At 24.0% G+C, this 24,646-nt stretch overlaps 4 protein-coding genes across 8 annotated transcripts in view; 2 read left to right on the forward strand and 2 right to left on the reverse strand.

Annotated features, from left to right (window-relative positions):
• The window catches only part of LOC129606072 (developmental protein eyes absent), a 98,029-nt gene extending 91,795 nt beyond the window's left edge, over window positions 1-6,234 (forward strand). For all 3 annotated transcript variants that reach the window (XM_055516161.1, XM_055516160.1, XM_055516159.1), the window contains 4 exons: window positions 3,438-3,775; window positions 3,863-5,540; window positions 5,669-5,913; window positions 6,022-6,234. In XM_055516161.1, the coding sequence (XP_055372136.1) occupies window positions 3,438-3,775; window positions 3,863-5,540; window positions 5,669-5,913; window positions 6,022-6,203 (2,443 nt within the window). In that variant the 3' untranslated portion in view covers window positions 6,204-6,234. The remainder of the gene's footprint in view (window positions 1-3,437; window positions 3,776-3,862; window positions 5,541-5,668; window positions 5,914-6,021) is intronic.
• A 5,635-nt stretch (window positions 6,235-11,869) lies between these two features.
• Window positions 11,870-15,794, reverse strand: LOC129606060 (protein transport protein Sec61 subunit alpha). The gene is made up of 4 exons (XM_055516123.1): window positions 15,638-15,794; window positions 15,311-15,378; window positions 12,987-14,078; window positions 11,870-12,919 (listed from the first exon to the last, which is right to left on the reverse strand). The coding sequence occupies exons 1-4, from the start codon at window positions 15,642-15,644 to the stop codon at window positions 12,656-12,658; spliced, it is 1,431 nt and encodes a 476-aa protein (XP_055372098.1). The 5' UTR covers window positions 15,645-15,794; the 3' UTR covers window positions 11,870-12,655.
• Window positions 15,795-17,116: 1,322 nt separating this feature from the next.
• LOC129606116 (phosphomevalonate kinase) lies at window positions 17,117-18,061 on the forward strand. 2 transcript variants are annotated; one of them, XM_055516229.1, is made up of 4 exons: window positions 17,129-17,202; window positions 17,268-17,352; window positions 17,407-17,606; window positions 17,675-18,061. In XM_055516229.1, exons 2-4 carry the CDS (start codon window positions 17,270-17,272, stop codon window positions 17,947-17,949), a joined length of 558 nt encoding a protein of 185 aa, XP_055372204.1. In that variant the 5' UTR covers window positions 17,129-17,202; window positions 17,268-17,269; the 3' UTR covers window positions 17,950-18,061. The 2 variants fall into 2 exon arrangements, with proteins under 2 accessions (XP_055372203.1, XP_055372204.1); XM_055516228.1 differs by having other exon boundaries at window positions 17,117-17,352.
• Window positions 18,062-20,571: 2,510 nt separating this feature from the next.
• The window catches only part of LOC129606097 (interferon-related developmental regulator 2), a 58,388-nt gene continuing 54,313 nt past the window's right edge, over window positions 20,572-24,646 (reverse strand). For both annotated transcript variants that reach the window (XM_055516201.1, XM_055516202.1), the window contains exons 2-5: window positions 23,177-23,867; window positions 22,833-23,076; window positions 22,548-22,769; window positions 20,572-22,381 (exon numbers count right to left, since the gene is read on the reverse strand). In XM_055516201.1, coding sequence (XP_055372176.1) covers window positions 22,298-22,381; window positions 22,548-22,769; window positions 22,833-23,076; window positions 23,177-23,867 — 1,241 coding nt within the window. In that variant the 3' untranslated portion in view covers window positions 20,572-22,297. The remainder of the gene's footprint in view (window positions 22,382-22,547; window positions 22,770-22,832; window positions 23,077-23,176; window positions 23,868-24,646) is intronic.

Consider the following 24,646-nt stretch of genomic DNA (forward strand, 5'->3'; position numbering starts at 1 on the left):
ATAAAACCTAATATAGTATCGAAATATAACAAAATTAATATATTCTTATTAATTCTTCCCATTGATAGGATTGCCGTTTATCTGGTTTCTTTTTGGAAAAGCTGTCCTCTTTTTTATTTCACAGTTCACTTGTCATGACGTCAATGGTTACTTTCGACGAAAATTAAGAAAACTTTTCTGAAAATCAAACTATTTCCCAAAAAACAAATTAATTATTAAAAAAAAATATTTTATTTATTTATAAATTATATGTGAATTAAGGATAAAATTGAGTGAAATCATTGATAAATCACTCGAAACAAACATTTACCTTGCGTTCATGATAGAGAGTGAAGAGATGATGAAGTAGTATTGCTCTTTTATGAGTTAAATTTTGGTAATACAAATAAATTTTCTCTAGAAATTAATAAAAATTTCACTCAAACTATTTTTCCAATAATTTTAGTCTCTACGGTTTTTTATTTCTAAAAACTTGGAAAGTATAAACAGTTTTTTGTTTAATTTCTCTAGTTCGAGGTAGAATTATTAAAATATTTCTATACACACAGAAAAACTTACAATGTTTTACAGTTGTCAATATCTATATAAATTTTGGCTTTTGTAGCGATTAGGTATAGTTTCATTTGATCCACTTCATACTTCGTAACGTCATAGCCTATGGTATGACAAGAAATTTTTTTTCTATCACTTTTGACCAAAGTGTTCTTGAAAAATACGATAAGAACGTTTAAAGTTAAAAATTTTAAAGACCTATACCCCTTTATCAAATGAAACTAACAAGATGATCTTTCTAAACTTTAATTTGATCTTCGATTGATCTGGATAACTTCTTTGCTTGAAGAAATATAAGCTTTTAAACATTTTTACCTTTAAACGTGTTTATCGTACTCTAAGGACATTTATTATACAAAATTGATCGCCATTTTCCATAACCATACCCAAAAATATTGAATTAAATCTTAAAAATTAATTAATTAATTTACAAAGCGTGTATTTAATTTTGTTATAATCAATTAGTCATATACTCCTTGCATAATTATATATGTAGACAATATTATAAATTTGATATAAAAAATGTGACCGATGTCATAATGATTCATAAATGTTGTATAATTAGTACCTTACCTATATATGTAAGAGTAATATATGCTACACAAACAAACAGACTCTTTTTTACAATGTTGCCACACTCATTTTAAAAATGGTTATCAGTTACATTATAAAAATTATAATATGAAAAATAAAATTTTTAATTTATATCCGTTCAATTAATTGAGATCAAAGATAAATTTTATAGGATTGTATGATTCTTAATTAAGAAAAAAGTCTGAGTTACAAAAACTTCAAATTTTTTATTATAAAAATTTTATTTAAATTACCAAGAATTTAATTTTTTCTTTCTGCTTAATTTAAATTAACAAAATACTGAAAATGATTTCATTTCATTTAATTATTTTTTTTCTCTAATTGATTAAGAAGTTATTTGAGATTTTAAAATTAATTTTTTATTTTTTTAAATTTTGTAAAAATTTATTCTAATTAATAAACCATTTGAAAAAAAAAAGATGATGCGACAGGGAAATGACGCGATTAAAATACCTACTGATTACAACCAATAAATTAAATGAGTACTTTTATTAATTTAAAAAAAAATGTAATCAAAACTTAATTAATTTATGATATCGTAAAAATTTAAATATGATAGCACACTATATTCTAGAACACAATACAAACTATGACATAATTTAAAAGTAGTCATTAAATATTCGATTACAATTTTCCTGCGCAGGTATACCAAACTCTTAGTCACTTTTAATACGTCATCAAATTTAATAATCATTTATTGATTAACACTAAACTTTATCATTCTTAAATGCCGTGCTAATCAATAGGAACACAAAATGATTAATGTATGTAATTTGAATATGAATAAAATTTTTTTATGTTATTGGAGGTTTTAATGTAATTTAATGCTATTACGTCAGTAAAAAATACATAATATTGAAATTGAAATCGGATATTGTCGTCTTGAATAGTTTAGAAAAAAAAAGCAAATGTCTAATCAACATCCGCTAGTGTTTTACCTGCTGAATATTTAAAATTTCGCATATTATATGTTATGGCTTTGTTTGAATAATAAGAAATCCTAATTGGAATGACGAAATTAATACAAAATAATAATATTAAAATCAGATAAAGAGCTATGGTGAACACAATTACATTGTTAAGAAGGTACTGTTAGATGTGAGAATAAAAAAACAAAATTTTTTGAATAAAAAACCAAAAATTTTGATCAAAAACAAATATTTCTTTGTAAAATAAAATAGTGTTTTTTTTTTCTGGATATTTTATAATGAAATATCCCAAAAAATGCCATACTTAATTTAGTTTTTAGACCCAAACTATAGTCGCTCTCAAAAAACAGACAAACTTCCCTCTCAAAACACAATTACATTATTTTTCTTATGCAATTTACTTTCAAAGCCGAATGATTTCATCGAAGATATTCTACAAATAAAAGTATGTCAAATGTTGATGCTAAAAATCAAATCAATTAAAGGAGCTAAATTTTGAGTCTTTCTGCTATTAAGCCTCAAATCGTAATCGTGTATTATAATACTTAATTGTATAAAAAATCAGATTCCGAAAATATTCTCATTGTATTTCAAAATTTCTAAAATAAAATAATTATTTTTGTTTTGTTCATATACAATCTTTCATATGGGAATTTTAAAATTTAAAGACTCCTTGTCTGGAAAATCCTACAACATAATTGGAATCCTTTAATTTTAAATAAGTATACCTTAAAAGCTGAAATAATAAAAAATTTCAAAATTATTCTCGATAAAATTTACAACACATTTACAGCAATTTCCGATAGAAAATTTAAAATTTTTTATGAGATTTCCAAAAAAAATGGCAAATATACAAAAACAAAATCTAATAAATTATCAAAATACCAAAATTAAAATAAAAAATAAATTTTTTTTTTCTAAAAGGACATTATAAAAACCACTTCAAAAATTTTAAACTATTAGAAATGAGAAACACTAAATTGCAGAAATTTATAAAAGTGGCAACAAAAACAAAAATAAATCTTAAATTAGGCACATGTGTAAAACAAGTGTTCCAAGGAAAACCCATTAAAATCATCATCAATATCATTATCATCACAATCATTTGCCAACTGAATGCTATATAAATATATTCTCTACTTTAAATCGATAAAAGCATTAAAAAAACTAATGAACTAATTTTCTAATTTTGAAATGTGCTGGAGAACCGCTGCAAAATAGAGGAATGAAAAATATTAAACCTTGTATGAATAATTGTAATTTTTTTACTATCCTTGCCTCTGTATTTCAGATATATTTTGCTTTTTTTGTATACAACCATTAATATCCTTAAATTAATAGATTTTCTTCTTCTTTTTCCAGGTACAGTAATGGAAACATTTTAAATTCTAGCCAATGTAGTTCATTAGTTATACCATCGAATTTATCAAATAGTAATTTTAGTAATAATAGTAGTAATAATAATTCATTAAGTTTATCCTCAACATCAACATCTATTGGTTTAACACCAACATCTTATTCCCAGCATCAACAACAATCTTCAGCTGGTAGTAGTCTTTCACATCTTAACTCTAATAATCAAAAATTGTTACATTCGCCATCAGATACTAGTTTATTAACAACATCAACAGGTCAACAACATCAGCAGCAGCAACAACAACAGCAAATAGGACAGAGTTTGCAGAGAACACCGTCATCAGGTAATAATTAAAGCAAAAATAAAAAAAATTTAAATTATTTCTCTTATTAATATCTGATTTCTTTCTTAAAAAAATAAATGAAAACAGGATCAATTTCCCGAAATATTAATAACTCACTAGCAGTTAGAACATCATCATCATCTGTTCATCAACATTCTGAACTTGGTATGTCACATTGGCTTACCGGTAGTGATTCATCGAATGTAATTGCAACAGCTGTAAAATCTGAAAATCGTAGTCCAGATTTAGATTCATCAGCAATTAGTGGTATTTCACAGCATATAAGTAATTTATCACCAAATTCATCAGCTGGTTTATTAGCTGCAGCATCATCAAGTAATCATCATCATCATCATCATTTACATTCACATTTAGACACATCATTGTATTGCACAAATCCAAATACAACATCAGGATTAGGTATTGATAATACTGGATCACCTGTAACATCATCTTCATTAGCTGCAGCAGCAGCAGTAGCCGCAGCAGCTGGTATCGGTGTTGGTGGAGTTCAATCATCATCAGCAGTTGTAAATACAGGAAATAATGTTAGTAGTAGTTTAAGTGGTTCATTAACTGGCAATAGTAGTGGTATTGGTGTTGGTAGCAGTGGATTAAATTCACCAACATCAACATTACATCAAAGTGCAAATTTAACGGCTAGTGCTTATGATCATAAACAAGATTATTATAGTTATTATAATAGTATGCAACAATACACACCATCATTTTATCCATCATATGGCTCACCGTATTCAACGCGGACAACATCTAAAATTCCATCACCAAACGCCTATTTATCATCTAGTTATTCAGCGGCAGCTGCTGCTGTTGCTAATAATAACAATTCCTCGCAATTATACTCAACATATGGTTATAATAATTTTGGACAATTTGGAACTGGCCAACAAGCCGATTATACAGGATATTATAATGATCAATATAGTAATTATTATGGTTCACCTAATTATTCACCATATGTAGCATCGCCAGGTTCGGCTGTAGCATTGGGAGCAGCTGCTGGTACACATGGTTTTCATGTTACATCCGGAACTTTAACAGGATCATCTCTTGGATTATCAGAGAGTCCATCAGATCATAGTGGTGGAACAGTTGGAACAACAAATTCAACAACACCAATTTTACATCATAGTCATTCACCAAATTCACCATTACAAATTTCACCAAATGCAATCAGCGGTACTAATGTTTTGGGTAATCCATTATTGGCTGCGAGTAAAACGACACCAACTGGTAAAAATGGTAGAGCTCGCGGTAGAAGACATGCTCATCCAAGTCCCACAAGAAGTAATACATCAGAAAGTGGTAATAATGTTGTAGGTTTAACAGATACAATTAAACCACCAGAACGTGTATTTATATGGGATTTAGATGAAACCATAATTATATTTCACACATTATTATCTGGGTCCCACGCAAGACTTTATAATAAAGAACCAAGTCATACGCTACAAATAGCTTTCCGTATGGAAGAATTAATATTTAATTTGGCTGATACGCATTTCTTTTTCAATGAAATCGAAGACTGTGATCAAGTTCATATCGATGATGTGTCATCGGATGACAATGGACAAGATTTAACAAATTACAATTTTGCAACAGATGGTTTTCATTCCGGAACACCACAAGGTGCCCCACCAAGTTTATGTTTACCTACTGGTGTAAGAGGTGGAGTTGATTGGATGAGAAAATTGGCATTTCGTTATAGAAAAATTAAAGAAACATTTAACATGTATAAAAATAAGTAAGTTAGCCATTTTAAAAGCAGATCAATTTTTAGCATTAGATTTATGCATTTTTTTGAAAATTTACATATATTCCGGTTTTTATATCTGATTTTTAATATTTCAAATTATTAATTTTATTTTACAGTGTTGGAGGATTATTAGGGCAACCAAAACGTGATCAATGGCTTCAAGTTAGAGCAGAAATGGAAAATGTTACCGATAATTGGGCAACATTAGCAACAAAATGTTTAAATATGATTGCACAACGTGAAAATTGTGTCAATGTTTTAGTAACAACAACGCAATTAGCACCAGCTTTAGCAAAAGTTTTATTATTCGGACTTGGACAAATATTTGCAATAGAAAATATTTATAGTGCACATAAAACTGGTAAGATTCTTTTTCTTTTTTTTCTAAATTTTAGAATCTGGGAAAAAAAATTCAATAATAAATTTTTAAAGCTCTAAAATTTTCTTACTCCTTTTATGTTTTCAACAGGTCAAGAATCATGTTTCGAAAGAATAGTGACAAGATTTGGTCGTAAAAGTACGTATGTTGTTATCGGTGATGGACAAGAAGAAGAGGCTGCTGCAAAATCATTAAATTTTCCATTTTGGCGAATATCAAGTCATAGTGATATTAGAAATCTCTATACAGCCTTGGATATGGGATTTTTATGAAAACTTTATTTTTTCATTTAAGCAATAGAAATCTGCAAAAAAAAAGAGAAAAAGCAAAAAAAAATTTCATAATTTATATAAACTTCCAAATTAAATTTATTATTTTTTAAGCCAAGCTTTCGATAGAAACAAATGTACGTGAACACGGAAAATCTATAATAGATACATACATAACGTATTTGTATTTATTTACATATACATACATACATACAAATTTTGTAAATGAATGTCTTTAAACCGGGCCAAAGGCGACTCTTTTTCTAGGTTCATTTTCAACTTTTTTAAATTCAGAAACTCTATTAAAAAAAGTAATAAATCCTACTGTTTATCATCACGTTCGTAAAATAAAGTCTATTTGAAATTATAACAATTATAACAATAAAAAAATGTACGCCCCTGTAAATAGCAATCTAAAACACTATTTAAAAATATACCGAAACTTCCATTAAACCATTTTTATTTGTCAGGGTCCATCTATAATACAGAATTTAAAGGAATCTAAAAGATCTTTCTGTAGAAAGCTTATTATGAGACAGTGCTTATGATAAAGGATTTTAAAAATTAAATTTGTATTTCAATTTATGGAGTATATATACAAATATGTCGAAGGAAAAGTTGTGAAAAAAAGACAGATGCAACACGAGCTGGGCAAAACTCCTATTTAATAATACATTTTAGTTACACCTGTCTAATATTAAAGTAATACTTAAAAAGAAAAGCTCTTAACTCTTAGGATCCTATCGTCATTGTGTTTATCATTCACATTTTTGTGAACCTTCATTCATTTTTTGTGCCAATTGCGCCAATTTTTAATTGATCTTTCAAAAATAGTCGCCATTGTGCATTGTAATTTTATATGTGAAAATAAATTTAGTAAAAAGAATAACATACAGCTATACTGTCTATAACTCACTTGTTTTCTTTGGTGAGGGGTAGTTTTTGTATATCACTTTCTTTCATTTTTCATTTTATTTACTGTTTTGTAACAATGATTACATAATGCATAGTTCTATACATTATGTAATCATTGTTACAAAATACAATTAAAATACTTTATAAAATTTAAAAGTATATTAAATTATCTAAATAATTTTATACTTTTCCAGTGTATTGTAATTTAAATATTATATATCGTCGGCAAAACTGTGATACGACGTAAATGCAAACATTTCCAAAAGTGCTTTACCAATTTTCTGTTTATAGGAAATTTCAAACAGCCCATCTTTTAAATTTATGGAAGGGTAAAAACTAATAAGTAATTACATGCCGTGACTTCAATAACGCTTTAAAAAAGATTTAAGTACGGTATTAATACGGTTGTGGTACCGTCTCAGAGCTTTCAATACCTTTATATTGTAAAAAAAACTACAAAAGCTTTTCGTACATTTTGGAATACAATTTTTACAATATCAATACAACTTTGACATTTATTTGAAAATTTCAATTTAAAGTTCTGTGCAAATGTTCATTTTTATAAAACGTTACTACATCATTAAAAACATAGAATTTTTATGCTGCATTTTAGGAAAAAAACTTGATAACGAGAACTTTATTGCTGAAAATATATGCAAGTTTATTTTATCGGTTGTTTCTGGCAACATTTATATGACCAGGTATAAGAAAAGCGCGCTCGATTTTTTCGATATCCGATTTACTTTTATTTTACGTCTCCACTACGTATAAAACGCATTCAGGAAAAGTCAGAGCAATACAATGTCAGAGCTTTTACTAAAATTTTTGGAATTTGATACTTTGTAAAATTTACGTCGTAAGCGCATTATTGAAGCCACGCATGTTCTTTAAATAATTTTCATATTTTCATAAATTTAAAAGATATAGTATTTGAGATTTCCTAAAAAGAAAATAACTAAAATATTTTTGGAAATATTTGCACTTACGTGATATTACAGTTTTGCCAACGATATATAATTTTGTGTGTATGTATTAGTAAATAAACATCAAGTATCATATAATACATGCGTATATTATATTTTCTTTCACTATTTTAATTATTTTAAAAAATAATTTTAATAACATAAATATTATGTACATAAATTTACATACATATATTGTATACATAATAAATATTATATAAAAATTTAATTAAAAAATAAAAAACAAAAACAATATTTTATTTAAATAAAAAAAAAATTAATTTATAATTATTTTTTTTTTTGTAATTTATTTTTAATTAAGAAACAAATTGTTTAATTATAAAAATTATTATATAAATACAAAAACAAAAAAAAAATCAAATTATATAAAGCGCACTAAAAAAGAAAATTAAAAATATAATTTAATATTATAAAAATTAATTAACTCAATTAATCAATTAATTAAAATTAATTAATTAGAAAAAAAAATAAAAGACTTAAATTAAATAGTCTAAAATAATAAAATTATTATAGAATTTAGAGAAATTTTTAAATTTAATAATTAATATTGATTGTACAAATTATATAAAATTAAAGAAAATCAAACAAAAAAAAAACATATTTAAATTAACAAAAACGAAAAAAAAAATAATATTCTATAAAATTTTAATAAATCAAAATTGTAAAAAAGAAAAAATAAATACAAACAAAAAATTATATGTAAGAAAATTATTTAGTAATTTAATTCATCAAAAAACAAAAAGATATACCGCAAATTCTTTAACGTCAAAATTTTGATTTTAGTCTGCAAACTGTCTGAAACTAAAACTTTTACGGACAGAAATCTAGTAAACTTTTTACCCGTAATTGACTTTGAATTTTGATCATCCGTAAACGTCAAAACAAAAAAAAAATTTTTTTTAGATTTAAAATAATTTTATACTTACATATTAAAAATTAACAATAAAAATATTTTTTATATTATTTTTAACGTAATGATAGTCACTCAACACATCAAATTTATTTACTGAATTACTACGTCAGACTGTCTGCATGTAAGAAAAAAAATCTACAATTTTGACGATTAATTGACTTTTTTTAAACGTTTAAGAATTTAAACTTTGACTGAGAGTAAAAACGTAGTAGAATATCCGTAAACTCAGACAACTCAGATTTTGTAAAATTTGACGTTTAAGAATTTACCAATATTTATAAAACAAAATTAAACCTGTGGAATTTTATTTAATAAAAAATATTTTTTGAAATTTAAAAATAAATGCACATACTATAATTTCTGTGCCTACAAGCCAAAACTTCTTATGTCGCTTTAAATCTAAATCGTGTTGAATATTAGCGTGAGAAGATGGTAACATCAATATTTACCATCTTCTCGCACTAATATTTTCGGAATTGTTTATAACAAAAATAAAAATCGCCTTAATTTATTTTCTCTGAGAGTAATTCATTTAAAATTTTAATCTTTTCGATTTTACATACATATAACTGTTATAAAAAAGAAAATTTTTGGAAAATTGTTTACTATTGCAATTCAATATAAAACTAGTAAAATAGATTTTCTATCTTCAAATGTGATGAGCTACATTTTAAATTAAAAAAAAAATTATTTTCCAATTTGCAAATAATTTAAATTTAGTAGTTAAGACGTTTTCGGCTTATAGGTACAAAACTTATTTATAAAAACGCAAAAGCGCAGAATTAAATAAATAATTTTTATTTCTCATAAAAAATATTTTTGTATTACAAAAATAACTCTTTAAATAAGAAAAGAAAAAAAAAATTAAATATTATAAATAGTTTTTTATGTTTTGTTTTATTTTCATTATTTAATTTAAATACTCATAATATTATATTTAATTAATTAATTTAACTAATTAAATAATAATTATGAATGAAATATTTTAATTATTTTATATTATTTTATTTTTGTATAATTATATATATAACATAATTAATTATAATCAGCTACCAGTGATGATTTAATAAAAAAAAATTAAAAATGAAAAAAAAATGTACATTTTAAAATAAAAATTCGTGTAATTATATTAAAAAAAAATTAAAAAATAATAATTAAATTTTATTGAAAAAAAAAACAATTTGCAAATGTACAGAAAAAAATATATAAATATAATGAAATATATATATTCACATACATGTATACATAATATATGTAGATATAAAACATTTATATAATATATAATTATAATAAATAAGTATGCACCTTAAAATATATTGAAAGAATTAGCAAAATAAAATTTTAAAATTAAAATCTTAAAAATTGTTTTTGTTACAGCAACCATTTTAAATTTTATAAACCAAACCTAGCAAAAAAAGCCCACTCTAGAGCAATTTTAAATTAAATACAAGTCTGTATTTGTACTCACTTGTTTACTGTATTATAAAAACTTAAAAATATCAGACAATAATCGTTTATAATGGAATTTCTTATATAAGTTTTACCTGACCAACAACATTCATAATTCTTTCTGTTTGCTTGTATGTTAGCCTACCCGTAAATTTATATTATAATAATTCATAATAGCTATTTGGAAGTAAATAAAATTTACTGTTGCAAAGGAAACTATTGTTACCTAACAGAAACTTCATAATCACTTTTAACTTTGGCCGATGTGTTTGATATCAAGGGTATTGTTTCTTGAATGAAATATAAATTTTGTATTAGTTGTCTTAAAAGATATCAATCGAACTTGAATTCTTCGAACCTAAAAGCTATGAAAATAAAAAGGAAATAAGCCATTATGTCAAGTATGTGTACTCTACCTTACTCAATGACTACATATTATTGTACTTTATAAAACCCCTATTATATCTACTTCAACTATATATTTTCTTTAATTTTTTTGCTACCAATTTTCTCCCAAATTTATGCAATAATAAAATTGTTTCATTAAAAATAAAACATACCCAATGTATGTATTCCGTTTTTCGAAAATCCTCATTTCCTAAATTGCTAAATGTTTTTTCGTAATAAGGACCAAAAAAACAAATCAATTAATCATTGTTAAACTTAAATATTTTTTCTAGTATTTGAGTAGATAATTTATTACAGAATTATTAAAAAAAAATTGAATAACGCATAAGCATCGAATTGGAGTTAATTGAAAACAATTTTAAAGTAAAATTTGATCAATTTAACATATATATTAAAACAGGAACATATATGTATAGTCCAAGCTCTGGAAAACTTTTTTTTTAATTTGATGCTAAACTTACAGCCGGTTCGAAGTTTTTAAACTGCATAAATTGTCAAGCAGTTTGTTTGCCAGTTCATGAAGTTTTCAATTGTGAAACAGTCTACAAACTTAGTAATAAATTATAACTACAGTAGGCTCTGCCTGGCGTAAGAAAGTTGTTTAAAACTTTATTAAACTTGAAAAAAAAACTTTTATAAATTTTAAATAATCTTTTGTAAAATAATCTTTTCCTCGACAATTCTTGCAGCATATAATAATCGCAAGAACTCTAAATTTGGTAACATGTTAAAACTGAATTAAATATTAGAACTGAAAAAAAAACATAATGATTCAGCAATCAAAAGTAGAATAAGAAACTAATTGCACTTTTGCTTCTTGAGCCTAATGAATTCGGACGCCCTTTAAATTTTAAATATGCATAATAAAACACAGGAACTTATTTTATAGAAAATAAAATTATTTTATAGAAAAACATTGAAAGGTAAAACAAACTTTTTTATTTTTATTGAAAATATTCAAGTTTTCTTTTTTTATACGTTTTTTTTTTTATTTTTTCCTCTTTTATGTATAAATTAACTATTAAAGTAATCAATCATTTATTTTTTTGCACAAATATCTCATTTTTTCACAATATATTTGAAATATAAGTAAATAAAAAAAAAATATATTTCATTTTTTTTAAATTAAATTAAAGTCTCTCGTGTCTTTGTAAAATACAAAGATTTTAAATAAAAATGTTTTTAAAGGATTTTTTTAATTTTTTGTTTTTTTTTACTTAAATGTTAACATTTATTAATTTTTTTTTGTTTTTTTTTTCTTTTTATTTTTGTTCTTCCTATTTTTAATTAGTATTAAAAAAAACCCGCAATTTGAGGTCTTAATGATTTAAAAAAGACATATGTAATTATTTTTTTTAATTGATATTTCTTTCCAAAAGCAAAATTTTAGTTTTTTTTAAGATTGTTTTTAAATCAATATTTTGATGATTTTTCATTACATGAAAAAATAAATTACAAAAAAAACTAATTCGTTTTCAAATGCATAAATTTACAGTGAAGTTCTCGATAGGAAATTTTCTTAAATATTGTTTTTACTATTTTATATATAAAAAAGTTTTTATAAAACAATGTTAGTGGGTGGAAGTCGTTTTTATTTTTTGTATCTAAAACAAATTCAATTTAAAATTAAAAACAAACCTCATGTTTTTTTTTCCAGTAAATTTTTAGAGTTTTCATTTTCGACATCAAAATTTATAATAGAACTAAACAAAGAAAACGATCTTATCATGTAAATTACATATACTATTACGTCTAAATTGTTTTTATTTAATCTTCTTCAATCTAACTTAAAACAATAACGTACTCATACCACCCAATTCAGATTGCTCTTTAACAAAAATCTCAAAGTATTGATAAATAATTGTAACAGCTAATAAAATACCAGTACCAGAGCCAATTGCACCCATAAAATCAGCTAAAACTGATAATGCACCGATACAAAGACCACCAAATGCAGCTGCTGTCGGAATATATCTGTTAAGTTCATGAATCATTGAATTTTCACGATGTCCTCTCATAACCATATGTTGTTCTTTTAATTGTTTAGCAACCTAAAAATTATAAGAAAATATTTTCTTTCAGAAAATTGAACGTAAATGAAAACTTTTTAGTTCTTACATCTTTAGCTGAGCTTCCAGATACATCAATCCATGTTTTCGAGAAGAATGCACATGAACCTAACATAAAGACAATATACAAAAGAGCATGAATTGGATCTTGTAATATATGCCCAACACTCTCAGGTGGAGATAGGTAATAACATAAGCCACCAATAGGATATGAACGGGCCGGACCACCTCCTCCAACATCAGCCCATACACCCAATAAATTGATTAAAACATTTCCGTGAAATTTAACAGCTAACATTTGTGATATAACATATAAATTTGATACTAAAGCTGATTGTAAAATAATTGGAATATTTGATGTATAGAATAATTTAATTGGGTAGCTGCTGTATTGCCCACGGTAACGAGCTGATTTAATTGGCAAATCAACACGGAAACCTTGGAAGTATATAACAACAGCAAAAACTAAAACTGTAGCCAATAAATTCATCAAATTTGGCAAATTTTGTCTATAAAAAGCCTCTCTTAATGCACGAACTTTATCATTACGTGTTGCCATTAAATGGAATAATGCAATTACAGCGCCTTCAAATTCTGTACCACGACCTGTATTTACTGTAGCTGGTGAAAATGCTTTCCATACGATTGTTTCGCAAATATTTGTAGCAATGAATAATGAAATTCCAGATCCTAAACCATAACCTTTCTGTAATAATTCATCCAAAAGTAAAACAATTAAACCGGCAGCAAATAATTGAATAATGATCAATAAGCAAACACCAGCTCCAATTTCTGCTGGATCACCATACATTCCAGTCATAACATATACGATTGCTTGTCCAATTGTGATTACCATACCGAAAAGTTTTTGTGCACCATTAAATAATGCGCGATCTTTCGGTGTATCACCAACTTCAATAATTTTTGCACCAGCCAACAGTTGCATTATTAAACCTGAAGTTACTATTGGAGAAATACCTAATTCCATAAGTGTACCACGATTAGACGCTAAAATAACACGAATCCAATAGAATGGATCAGCTGAGTCTGAGCTCATAATACCAAAAAGTGGAATTTGGCAACATACAAGGAAAATGAAAAGTGTTATTGCAGTCCATAGCACTTTTTCCCGAAATTGAATCTGAAATATAGCATACAAAAAAGTCATAAGTTTAAATATTTCTAATGATAAATTTAACGAAAAAAAAAACACTTAAAAAACCAGATAGTGAATAGCTAAAGCTACCTACCTATTCATACTTTAATACATATTTGAAAAAGTAAAATTTCGGACACACGATAGATACCTATCAAGTGTTATGTTCTGTACTGATAAGTTACTTTTGCAAGAGTATCAAAAGCTTTTATTGTAATCGACAATCTAAAATTACTTTTTGTTTTAATTTTTAACATGTGGCGATTTTTTCTGTCCAGATCATATTAAAGTAAAAACAAAACAAATATTTACATAATCATGTTAACAGCGTACAGGTAAAAGAGAATCGAACAACGCATATGTAAGACCTAGGTTTTTTTTCAAAAAATTTAATAAAATAATGCTGTTGAATATATTTTAAAAAAATTCGGACATTTACTTGTGCTTTAATAATTTATTTCTTATTGTGTCATTTATGAATTCAATTGTTTTCTTCACACAAAATTTTGGCAATTTTTAAACTAGGTTAAACTTTCACTTTACTTTCAAATTATTACAAGTACCCACCACATTTTTATTGCCTGTTAAATAACAACAACCAATTTCAATTGTTTTTTGTTTAAAATTATCTTAAAAATAAGTGAATTTATGAAAAAAAATTATGTAGGTTTTAAGATCACTTGTTCGTTTTTATTTAAAAAATATTAAAGCTTAGCTTTAACTCAACCTTTTTTAGAAGGTTAAAACACGGCAATACTAAAATTGATGATGTGTAGTAGTATCATCATATCACAACAAGACTTAATTCTACTGTACCTGAACGTAAAAACAAAAGAAGTTTAGTTGTTACCTTTGTAGGAATACTCAAAATATTCTCTTATTGGAATTAAAATAAATTTTTAAGATTGACATTTTTAAATATTCTTGTATTTTATATAGTTTTTTTTAAAGAAATCTTTAAAAAACCAAACTTAAATTTACGCAACAAAGCTTACTTAATATATAACTCTAAATTTTTAGTATTGTTTCTAAAAAATAAATTTAAACCATTATAGGGATCTCAGGTTTAAATAAATTCAACAAATTGTCATATTTTAAAAAAAAAAAAGCAAAGTTAATTAGTTTAATTACCAAATGTCTAACACCAAAATTATATTATTTGACTTAAATATACACATACTTATCAATATCTCACATTTATACCCTTTTCAACTCACCTTTCTTTCAGGTTTAGCAATTTCAGGTAATATGCTGCAAAATGGTTTTATTACTTCAAGGAATTTAACTGAAATGATAAATTAAAAAGTTCACATTTAAATTACGGCACCAAATATTTTAAATCTAATTAAAATTTTTTAAATATCTTTTTAAATACTGTAAATAATTTAATGAGTTATTTCATTTAAAATATGCCTCAATCCTTAATTTGTATACGTAAGCAATTAAAAAAAAAAACGGATCCGGTGATTGATTTTTCCACCGAAATTAGAATATAATTTCTTATAAACCATATCACTAAATATGTAAAATTTGTTGTAACTTACTTCCCATTTTTGATTATTTACTTATATACTAAATTTATTAAAAAATTAAACAAATTTTTTATAAATTATAATTTTATTCACTACACTGCGAACAATCCACAATGATCACGCACGAAATATCAAATATGAAGAAATTGACATTCAAAATTTCTTTTTCGCTTTACCTTTTTTCCTTTTCTAATTGTTTAAAAACTTTGAAGGGGGGATAAAGATAAAACATATTAAAAATTTGACAGCATTCATATAATGTATTAGAGTAAAAGAAATAGATGAATCCACGTCTAGCCAAATATACTTAAAAATGACAACATGGTTATGTGTTGGAACCCTGTAATCATTTTTTGTTGGAAATAAATCGACAAACTAATAGAAATTTTTGAAGTTTAAAAATTTACCCAATCAACATAAAGAATTTCTGAATTATAACTGGAATGTAAATGGAACTTGTAAATTGAATAATTTCTTCTTGGAATTACATATTAGCAAACATTCTCCCATTAAATTTTTTTTTTTAAATTTGATTTATTAAAACGAAATTTGTTCAAACTTCTTTTCCTATGATTTATAGCCTTACAAACATATGGACTATAAGCAAAATGCAAATAAATTTACTGAATTAACTTAACTTTCTTTTAAATACCGAGTACTTTACCAAAGGAAAATAAATAAAAATATTTTTCATTTGCATTTAAAACTCAATATGACATTATAGCTATTTGCATGGCTATTTGAAAGTTATGACTTCATATTGTAAATACAACTCCCTTATAAGAAAACGAGATACATATGCCCGTTTATACCACCTACCTTTTTTGCATAACCCGGTGTTGTGCAATCGTCCATTTTCTATTTTGCATAATTTTATGCTAATTTTGAACTAGGTATGACAATGGATAGTTATCAAAAAATTTTAAATTAAGCGACAATTGCATTTAGAGATTTTACAAACTCCACATAAATGTCAGCATGAAGATACAGAATTTCTTGTTTTTATGTAAAACGTACGTATATGTGTGCATGAAGTGAGTATACACTAAGGCCTAAGCAATTAAGTCTGTATTTATTTCCTACAAAAAAGGGAACGCCTATGAAAGAAATCCGTTCAAATCTGTTTTCAGTTAAATTTAAAAATAACAAATAGAGATAAAATGACAGAATATTTTATCTTAAGATTTGACTTGTATCTGTATAAATATTTTATTCGATTTTCAGCGAAACCAATTCATAATTTTACTTAATAATTTTGACTTAATAATTGCACATATAATTTTGTAAACGCTTTACGAAAAACCATTTTTATTATGTAAACCTATGTCAAATAATTATTTGATAACAGTTTGACATTACATGTAAACATGAGCATAATTTCTCTTTTATATTTTTGTTATTTTTAATTTTTATTGTGACAGGTTTAGTAAATAAGTACAATTTTTTATTTTTTGCAAATCGATTTATTACAGAAAGATTTATTAAAAATTATTCAAAACTAAGGTTTCAGAAAAATTGAAATATAGAAAATATAAAAATAATTGTTTTATTTTCAAAATTTACTGATATTCACAAAAGTAACTTCGAAAATTCACATTAGTAAAAGTAACTTTCTAACCGTTTCTCTACTTCTCGCTTATAGAAATGGAAAAAATTCAATTTATAATATTATTTAGTGGAAAAAGAAAAACTGGAAAGGATTATATTTCAGAAAATTTACATAAAAAGTTTAAGAATTCAAATCAGATTTTTATTGTAAGTTAACTCATATGTATTTTTAGACTTGGGTCGATAGAAAGCCAAATAATACGAATCTCAGAACCGATTAAATCTGCATGGGCTGAAAAATTAAATTTGAATTTAAAAGAATTATTAAGTGATGGACCTTATAAAGAAATTTATCGCAAAGACATGATCAAATGGAGTGATGAAATCAGATCAAAAGATTATGGCTTCTTTTGCAGAGAAGCTATCAGCAAAGGTAACTTATTTATATTTTTAAAATAAAAAAAAATTGGTTTTTTATTCTAATTTTATGAATTATTTCAGCAAATAGGGAAATAATAATTGTTAGTGATATTAGAAGAAAAACAGATATAAAATTTTTTCAAGAGACATTTCCAAATAAAACAAAAACAATTAGAATCTCATGTTCGAATAATGAACGTGTAAATAGAGGATGGATATTTGAAGATGGTGTTGATAATGTGCAATCAGAATGTGATTTAGATGATTATACTAATTGGGATTTAGAAATATTGAATGAAAACCAAGATATTAATGAAATCATTGACATTATCCTAAAGTCATTTAATATAATTTGATTAAGATTAAAAATTAATTATTGTACAAAATCAATTGCCTAATATTCAATCATACATACATATTTTGTATTTTTCTAAAAAGTTATATTCGAATCATATTTACCTATGTAAAGTTAAGTAATATTTATAGAAATCAAATATTTTAGAATATTAAATGCTATATTTTATAACATTAGTTCAATAATGAATATTTTTACACAAAAAAAAATATATATATATATATATGTATATAATGAATCTGATATTTTTATACATACATATGTTAATTTTAAGCTTATTATCAAGAGAACAAAACGAAATATAAAAATTATTTAAAAATGTTAAAGCTTAATTTATTGTTATGTATAAATACCTAAGCAATTTTTATTTTTTTGCATAAATATTATACCCTTTTTACATTTTTAAGTTAAGCGAATATCCAATGCAAATGTTATGAAACAGACACATATGTACATACGTATTTTTAAATTATGCGCGCGATATTTTTTTGTATTATATCTTCTTTATATAAAGTGTTGTTAGATTGATCTAATTGTTATAGCCATTAAAATGTTATATGAAATCTTTACTTCAAATTTCACACATACCCAATCACCTTTGATAAGTGTAAATAAAGAAAGAAGTTTCTTTATTTGGAAAAATTATTCTTATTCTGAAAAATTGTTTATTTTGTTTTATAGAATTTTTTTAACAGTTATGCAAATCTAATTGTAATATGATATGTATAAATATGTATAAATTTAATTTTTATTCTGTGTTTTCTAATTAAGCACTTAAATTAGTTTTTGTTTTCAAATAAGTTTTTTTTTAATAAAATTTGAGTTTTTGCACAAAAGGTAAAAGTGTTAATAGCATAAAATGGCTAACAGTGTTAAAATTGCTGATACCAACTGATGTACTTAGCATATTCGTGTTTCATTATTATATCAGTTTTTTTAATAGAAACATTCTAAGAAACCAGTTAGCATGCTTGTGTTTGACAAAATTATAAACGAATTTGAAATAATACTGTGAAATAATTCCAACTGATAATTATTTAATGTGTTTAATTAATATATAATTAATATATAATTAATTAATATATAATTTATATATTATTATATAACATTATTATTATGAACATTCTAAGAAAGCACTTCTTTTCTACCTCGACGTAGCAATTAACCTATTTCAATAACACCTATTACATAAACTACAACACGTAAAGCGCTGAAATCTATACCACAAAAAGAAGACCGTTTGAAATTAATATTGGTGTAAAAAACTTAATTTTGAAAAATTTGTTACTTAGCATATCATTCCACTGCAAAGACATCATTATTTACTAATTATAAAGTAAATTTTTTGTTAATCTAAAATTCTGCTTCAACGAAGGAGCCGCTTTTTTAAATTCAATTTAAAAAAAAGTTAACCATTGCAGTCATGTAATTAAATTCATTACCATTACTAATTTCATTTAAATAGAAGTTATATGATTAATAAAAACACATAAAAATTTATCAGTAACCTAATGTAAATTTTATTTCTTTTAAATTATTTTTTAATTATTATACAATAATATATAACATTTTTTTTTTATTTTTTTTTTTTTAATATTTTTTTTATTAATTTTTTTTTTGTTTTAAATTTACGACAATTAATTTACGATAATAAATTTTTAACCTAACATTGGATAAAAATATTTTTAACTTCTTTTATTTTATTTTTTTTTCCTCCAAAATAGGTTTGATCAAAATTTTTTATTTTAATGCAAAAAAAAAAAAGAAAAATACAATTAATTTCTGGAAATATTTTAGAAATTTTTCAATTTTTGAAACACCTAAATATATCAGTTTTTTTTTCTTTTAATTTTAATTTTACAAAACAAAAATAGAAAGGAAGAAAAAAACAATATTTTTTTTAACAAATTTAAATTTACGTTGTCTTTATGGAACACATATTTTTTGTATTTGCATTATTAATTTAATTTTTCACTTCTAAATATTTTCAAAAAATTCTCAAACACTTACAGTTCTAAAGTTACAATTTTTTTTTATACAATTTATTTTTAAGGTCCAGCCATCTTTTTCAGAAAATATAAATTTCTTATTTAGTATATTTTGCTTTTTTGTAGAAAAAACTTATTCCTTTTTTTATTTTTCCAAATTTCAAAAGTATAATATTGTTGAGTTGTTTAATTAAAAAGAAAAATGTAACTGTATTGCAAAATCTTGAGTTAATTTTTTAAAATATATTTTTTTGTATTTAATTACAAACTGTAATAACTTGTTGAGAAAAAAAAAAAACAATAAAATTTTATATTTGCACAATTACATTATTACAATGCAACTGTATGAATAACTGAAATTAATTTAAATTTTAACTTTAGTCCTTAAATAACATCCATGAATGTCACTTCATACTAATAATTTTTTTTTAATTGTAAAGGCTCAACATTTCATTTTTGTATTTTAAATTGTTAAGTTAGTTATTTTATTAATATTATTTAGTAAAGTTAATTTTTTAATCAAATACACACTATAATTTTTATTTAAAATTGCATTTGGTGATCACTATGACAAGGATATTAATTATTACATTCATATTGTTCGTTTTATAATTTATTTTTGTAATTATTATCAATTTTTCCTTGTTCAAATAATATTAAATGTACACATGCATGACAAAGAATACATAATTTCATTAAAATTATTATATTACTTAATATTTATTTTCAATAAATCTAATTTACTAAGACGCCTGACAAGATTTGATAGGATATTATTTTAATAGATTGCAGTTTCCAGAATCAAATCCAAATGTTGAAATTTGTCGTTTTATACTGAAATCACAATATAATTGAAGAATATCCTACCAGATAATGTGAGGAGTCGAAGAAAATATGATATATATAAAATGGTAAGTTTTTTAATTCAAATTCAATAAGAAAATTAGAATATGTGTTTACATATTTTTGAACTATGATGCATGGTACACTCATGAAAAATTTTTATCAAAATAAAATTAAAATTAGAATGTTAGTAGATTAGAAAAATAAAATTTCAATTATTTGAAAATAATTTTTTGCTTTTGTAAAACTCAACAATAAATCATAAAAAAATAAAAAAAAATTTCCAAAACCAATTGTATAAATTAAGAAAATTGTATTATTCAAATCACTTAAAACGAAATAAAAATTTACAATTATTTATATTTTATTCAATTTATTTCAGAAAATAAAATTATTTTTTAAATACAGTATTCATATTTGGAAACTATGTACACATTTATGTCCACTTATTTTCCTCAATCTTCATTTTCTCCCTTCAAAATTAATATATAAGATGTAAAAAAATGTTGCTCTTAGTTATTCATTAAAGAATAATGTGAAAGAGAAAATAATAGAATATTTTCTAAGTTCAAAGAAGAAGACACTGTACAGAGACCCATATATATCAATTTAATTAAACTGATTTAATTGAAATAAATTGAGTAAAATACAAACGCGGTACAAAATTGAAGATGCGCATAATATACTGATATGATTTATATATATTATACAATTATATTATAATATTATAACTTCACAGTCATCTAATTTTTTTTCTTTTTAAATATAAGTATACTAATATACATACACACAAAAAAAAAGAAATAATAATTATTTTTTATTTCAAAATTCAAAATTACTACTATTTTTCCCTTCTAATGTATTACATTCTTCTAAATTTTCTATGCTAAAACTTTTCATTATCTTAAAAAGTTATTTATTTATTAATTAATTATCTTTACAAAATTGATTTAATTAAAAATAAAATTTTTATTTTATTTATACAATTCAAGAAATTTTAATTTTGTTTAAAGAATTGTATTCATTAATTAATAATATATAAATTAGCAAAAAAAAAACAAAAAAGAAAATTAAAAAAGTAGGAAAGAATGCAAATTATCATGAATTCTCAAATTTAATGTATTAATATTAATTTTAAATACAATCTAAAATATAAAATTATATAATATTTTAAGAATATTATACGAAAATTTATTTGAATAATTCCAATGAAAATATTTAATATATGCATAAAGTATTTAATTTATGACAACTCAGGTCTAAAAAAATAAAAAAAATTTCAAAATAATAAGTAAAAGCGTCATTAGCATTTTTATAAAATTAATATTTTTTTGAATTAATGAATAAGATTTCGTTTATAATTTTCATTCTATAATATTTCATTAAAAAGTTTTGTAATAATTATAAAATTCAAGAAGATAATTCAATTATCTTGGAAAAATAAAATATTTAAACAATTATCAAAAAAAAAAAGATCGCATATTTTATAAAATTTTTTTTGAAATTTTTTCCTTCAAATTAATTAAAAACGGCTGATCTTTTATCTCGATTTTTCCCTCTGCTAATTGTACGTGCTTTAAACGCAGCGGCATTCACCAAATGCTAAAAAGAATAACATATATTTTAAATATGAAAAATAGTTTGAAAAGTGAAATAAAATAACCATTTATTAAAAAATAATCATTTATGAATTTATTGAATATGACAAATAATAATTATGAATTTAATTATATATTTGTTATTAAAATGAAAACTAAAAATAACTTACTCTTTCCAATTTCGTTTGTTTATGAGCTTTAACGTGTGGATCTGGGACAACTTTTGGGCCCAAACTTAAAACTTCTCTAACAAATTCATTTTCTTGTAAATGACATGTCATTCCGGGACCAGTTATTGCACATATTGCTGTATATTGATGATGTATTGCCCATGTGTCCAAAACTAATGATTCAGTACCAAAACGTATTGTTATTTCTGGTGAAATATCCTCCTAAAAATTAAAGTAAAATAAAATTTGATTTTTAAAATAAAAATTTTAATGAAATAATCTTACTTCCAAATATCTTAAAAGGTCTCTGAATGTTGCTCTTTGTGTTTTACGGTCTTTTTTAGCACGATACTTATGTGAATCAGTTGCTAACTGTTTGGCAATATCAATCAAATCATCTAAATCACTTTCCAAAAAATCTTCATTATGATTACGACCACTTTCCAATATTAAAGCAATTGTTTCACCAGCAGCCATACGTACATCTAAATGTGGTGATTGTAATAAACCAGATAGTTTCTTTACTGATCTAAAATTAAAAATGGAAATAATTAACAACGAATATTTTCAATATAATCGTAGTTTTAATAAACGCTAGAATCATTTTTAATTATTTTCAAATTACTTACGGAAGCATTTGTTGTCCACTATTCATTAAATTGACAAAATCACCGGATGGTATCAATGTAAGTAATAAACCCCATGCAGTTAATGCTTCAGCATGTAAAACTCCAGCATCAGAATTAACAGAAACTGGTGATTTTTCATCACGTAAATAACTGCCACTGAATATTTGTTCAAAGAATTGCATCAAATTTAAAAGATCCCCAATATCATAACCAGCCAAAAAATTTAATAAACCAAGTGCAGTACAGCATTTTGCTCTAGCATCAAATGTTACAGATTTATCTAACATTGTTGTTAATAAAAATTGATTCAATGATTTGGTAATACTTTCTTCTCCACCCAATTGTAAAACAAGTAATGGTGCTAAACGTGCTGCCCAAACTTGTTCTAATCCTTTACCACGACGTATAGATTTTTCAATGACATCAAGTAAAGTTATTTTACGATCTTCAACAAAATCTGGCATATAACGATGCATTAATATTTCACATAATGCTTGTAATGCTAATGCTCTTGTCTGTGCTGATTTTTCTGTTGCATTCTCCAAATTTTGTATAAATTTCTCTTCATATTTTTCATTTTGAACAACTTCATCTGATTCTTCAGTTGATGTAGCATTCTCTGATTGATATGAGTATACACTCATATTATCAATGATTGATTCATCTTCAGAATTTGAGTCGCCGCCACGACCTAGAAAAAATTTAAAAAAAAAAAAAATAATTCAATTAATTTTGTTATTACATTTTCAATATTTTTTTGTAAAATCTACGTACTATTTTATTTAGTTTTATAGAAATCAGCTATCAGATATATGTATATATGTACATACATATGTATGTATCTTGATTTCAAATATGTATGTGTCAATGTAAATGTATGTATGTTTATTTGTATTATGAAATAAATTCTAAGAAATTCAATTTTAAAATCTTCAATATCTTTTAAGTATTATGACTCATAAAAGTTACAATTACTGGCTAAAAACCCACTTTATTTACACTTTAATTCATCAAAAATATTGTAATTGATTAATTTTGTAAACATTTAAACAATATTGTTGAATTTGTGTTTGTGAATTTTCTGTTGCTTTAACATCTTCATGATAATAATATTTTCTGTAATGCGTGATGAGATGTAAAAGAGAAATTGTAAAATATGAATTAAGGGATTTCCGAAAAATTTACATTCAAATAAGTTTGTTTTACTAAAACCTTAAATTATCTAATTAAAATTGGGATATTCCCAAAATATTTTTATTAATAGTTTATTAAAACTTTCAGTTAAATAACTATACCATCGATTACTGAGATCCATAGATCTAAGCATAATTTATTTTGAGTTTATTTTTAATTTACACTGAATTTTTTTACGTTATACACTTAGAAAAAACTATAAATATTTTTAATATATGTGTGAGTATTTTGTATGTGACTGTGAATTACATTTCTAAATTAAACACTCCATATGTT

Source organism: Condylostylus longicornis, unplaced genomic scaffold (assembly GCF_029603195.1).
Source record: "Condylostylus longicornis isolate FDR11 unplaced genomic scaffold, ASM2960319v2 ptg000017l, whole genome shotgun sequence".
Taxonomy (NCBI): Eukaryota; Metazoa; Arthropoda; class Insecta; order Diptera; family Dolichopodidae; genus Condylostylus; species Condylostylus longicornis.

Excerpts from the sequence above, each read along its gene's own strand:
- LOC129606060 (XM_055516123.1), bottom strand. Across the intron at positions 14,079-15,310 it reads TTGCTAAACCTGAAAGAAAG|ATTCAATTTCGGGAAAAAGT; the intron begins GTGAGTTGAAAA and ends GCTATATTTCAG. Across the intron at positions 12,920-12,986 it reads CTGGAAGCTCAGCTAAAGAT|GTTGCTAAACAATTAAAAGA; the intron begins GTAAGAACTAAA and ends TATAATTTTTAG.
- LOC129606116 (XM_055516228.1), top strand. The coding sequence starts at position 17,270 with ATGGAAAAAATTCAATTTATAATATTATTTAGTGGAAAAAGAAAAACT. Across the intron at positions 17,353-17,406 it reads TCAGAAAATTTACATAAAAA|ACTTGGGTCGATAGAAAGCC; the intron begins GTTTAAGAATTC and ends ATGTATTTTTAG. Across the intron at positions 17,607-17,674 it reads CAGAGAAGCTATCAGCAAAG|CAAATAGGGAAATAATAATT; the intron begins GTAACTTATTTA and ends GAATTATTTCAG.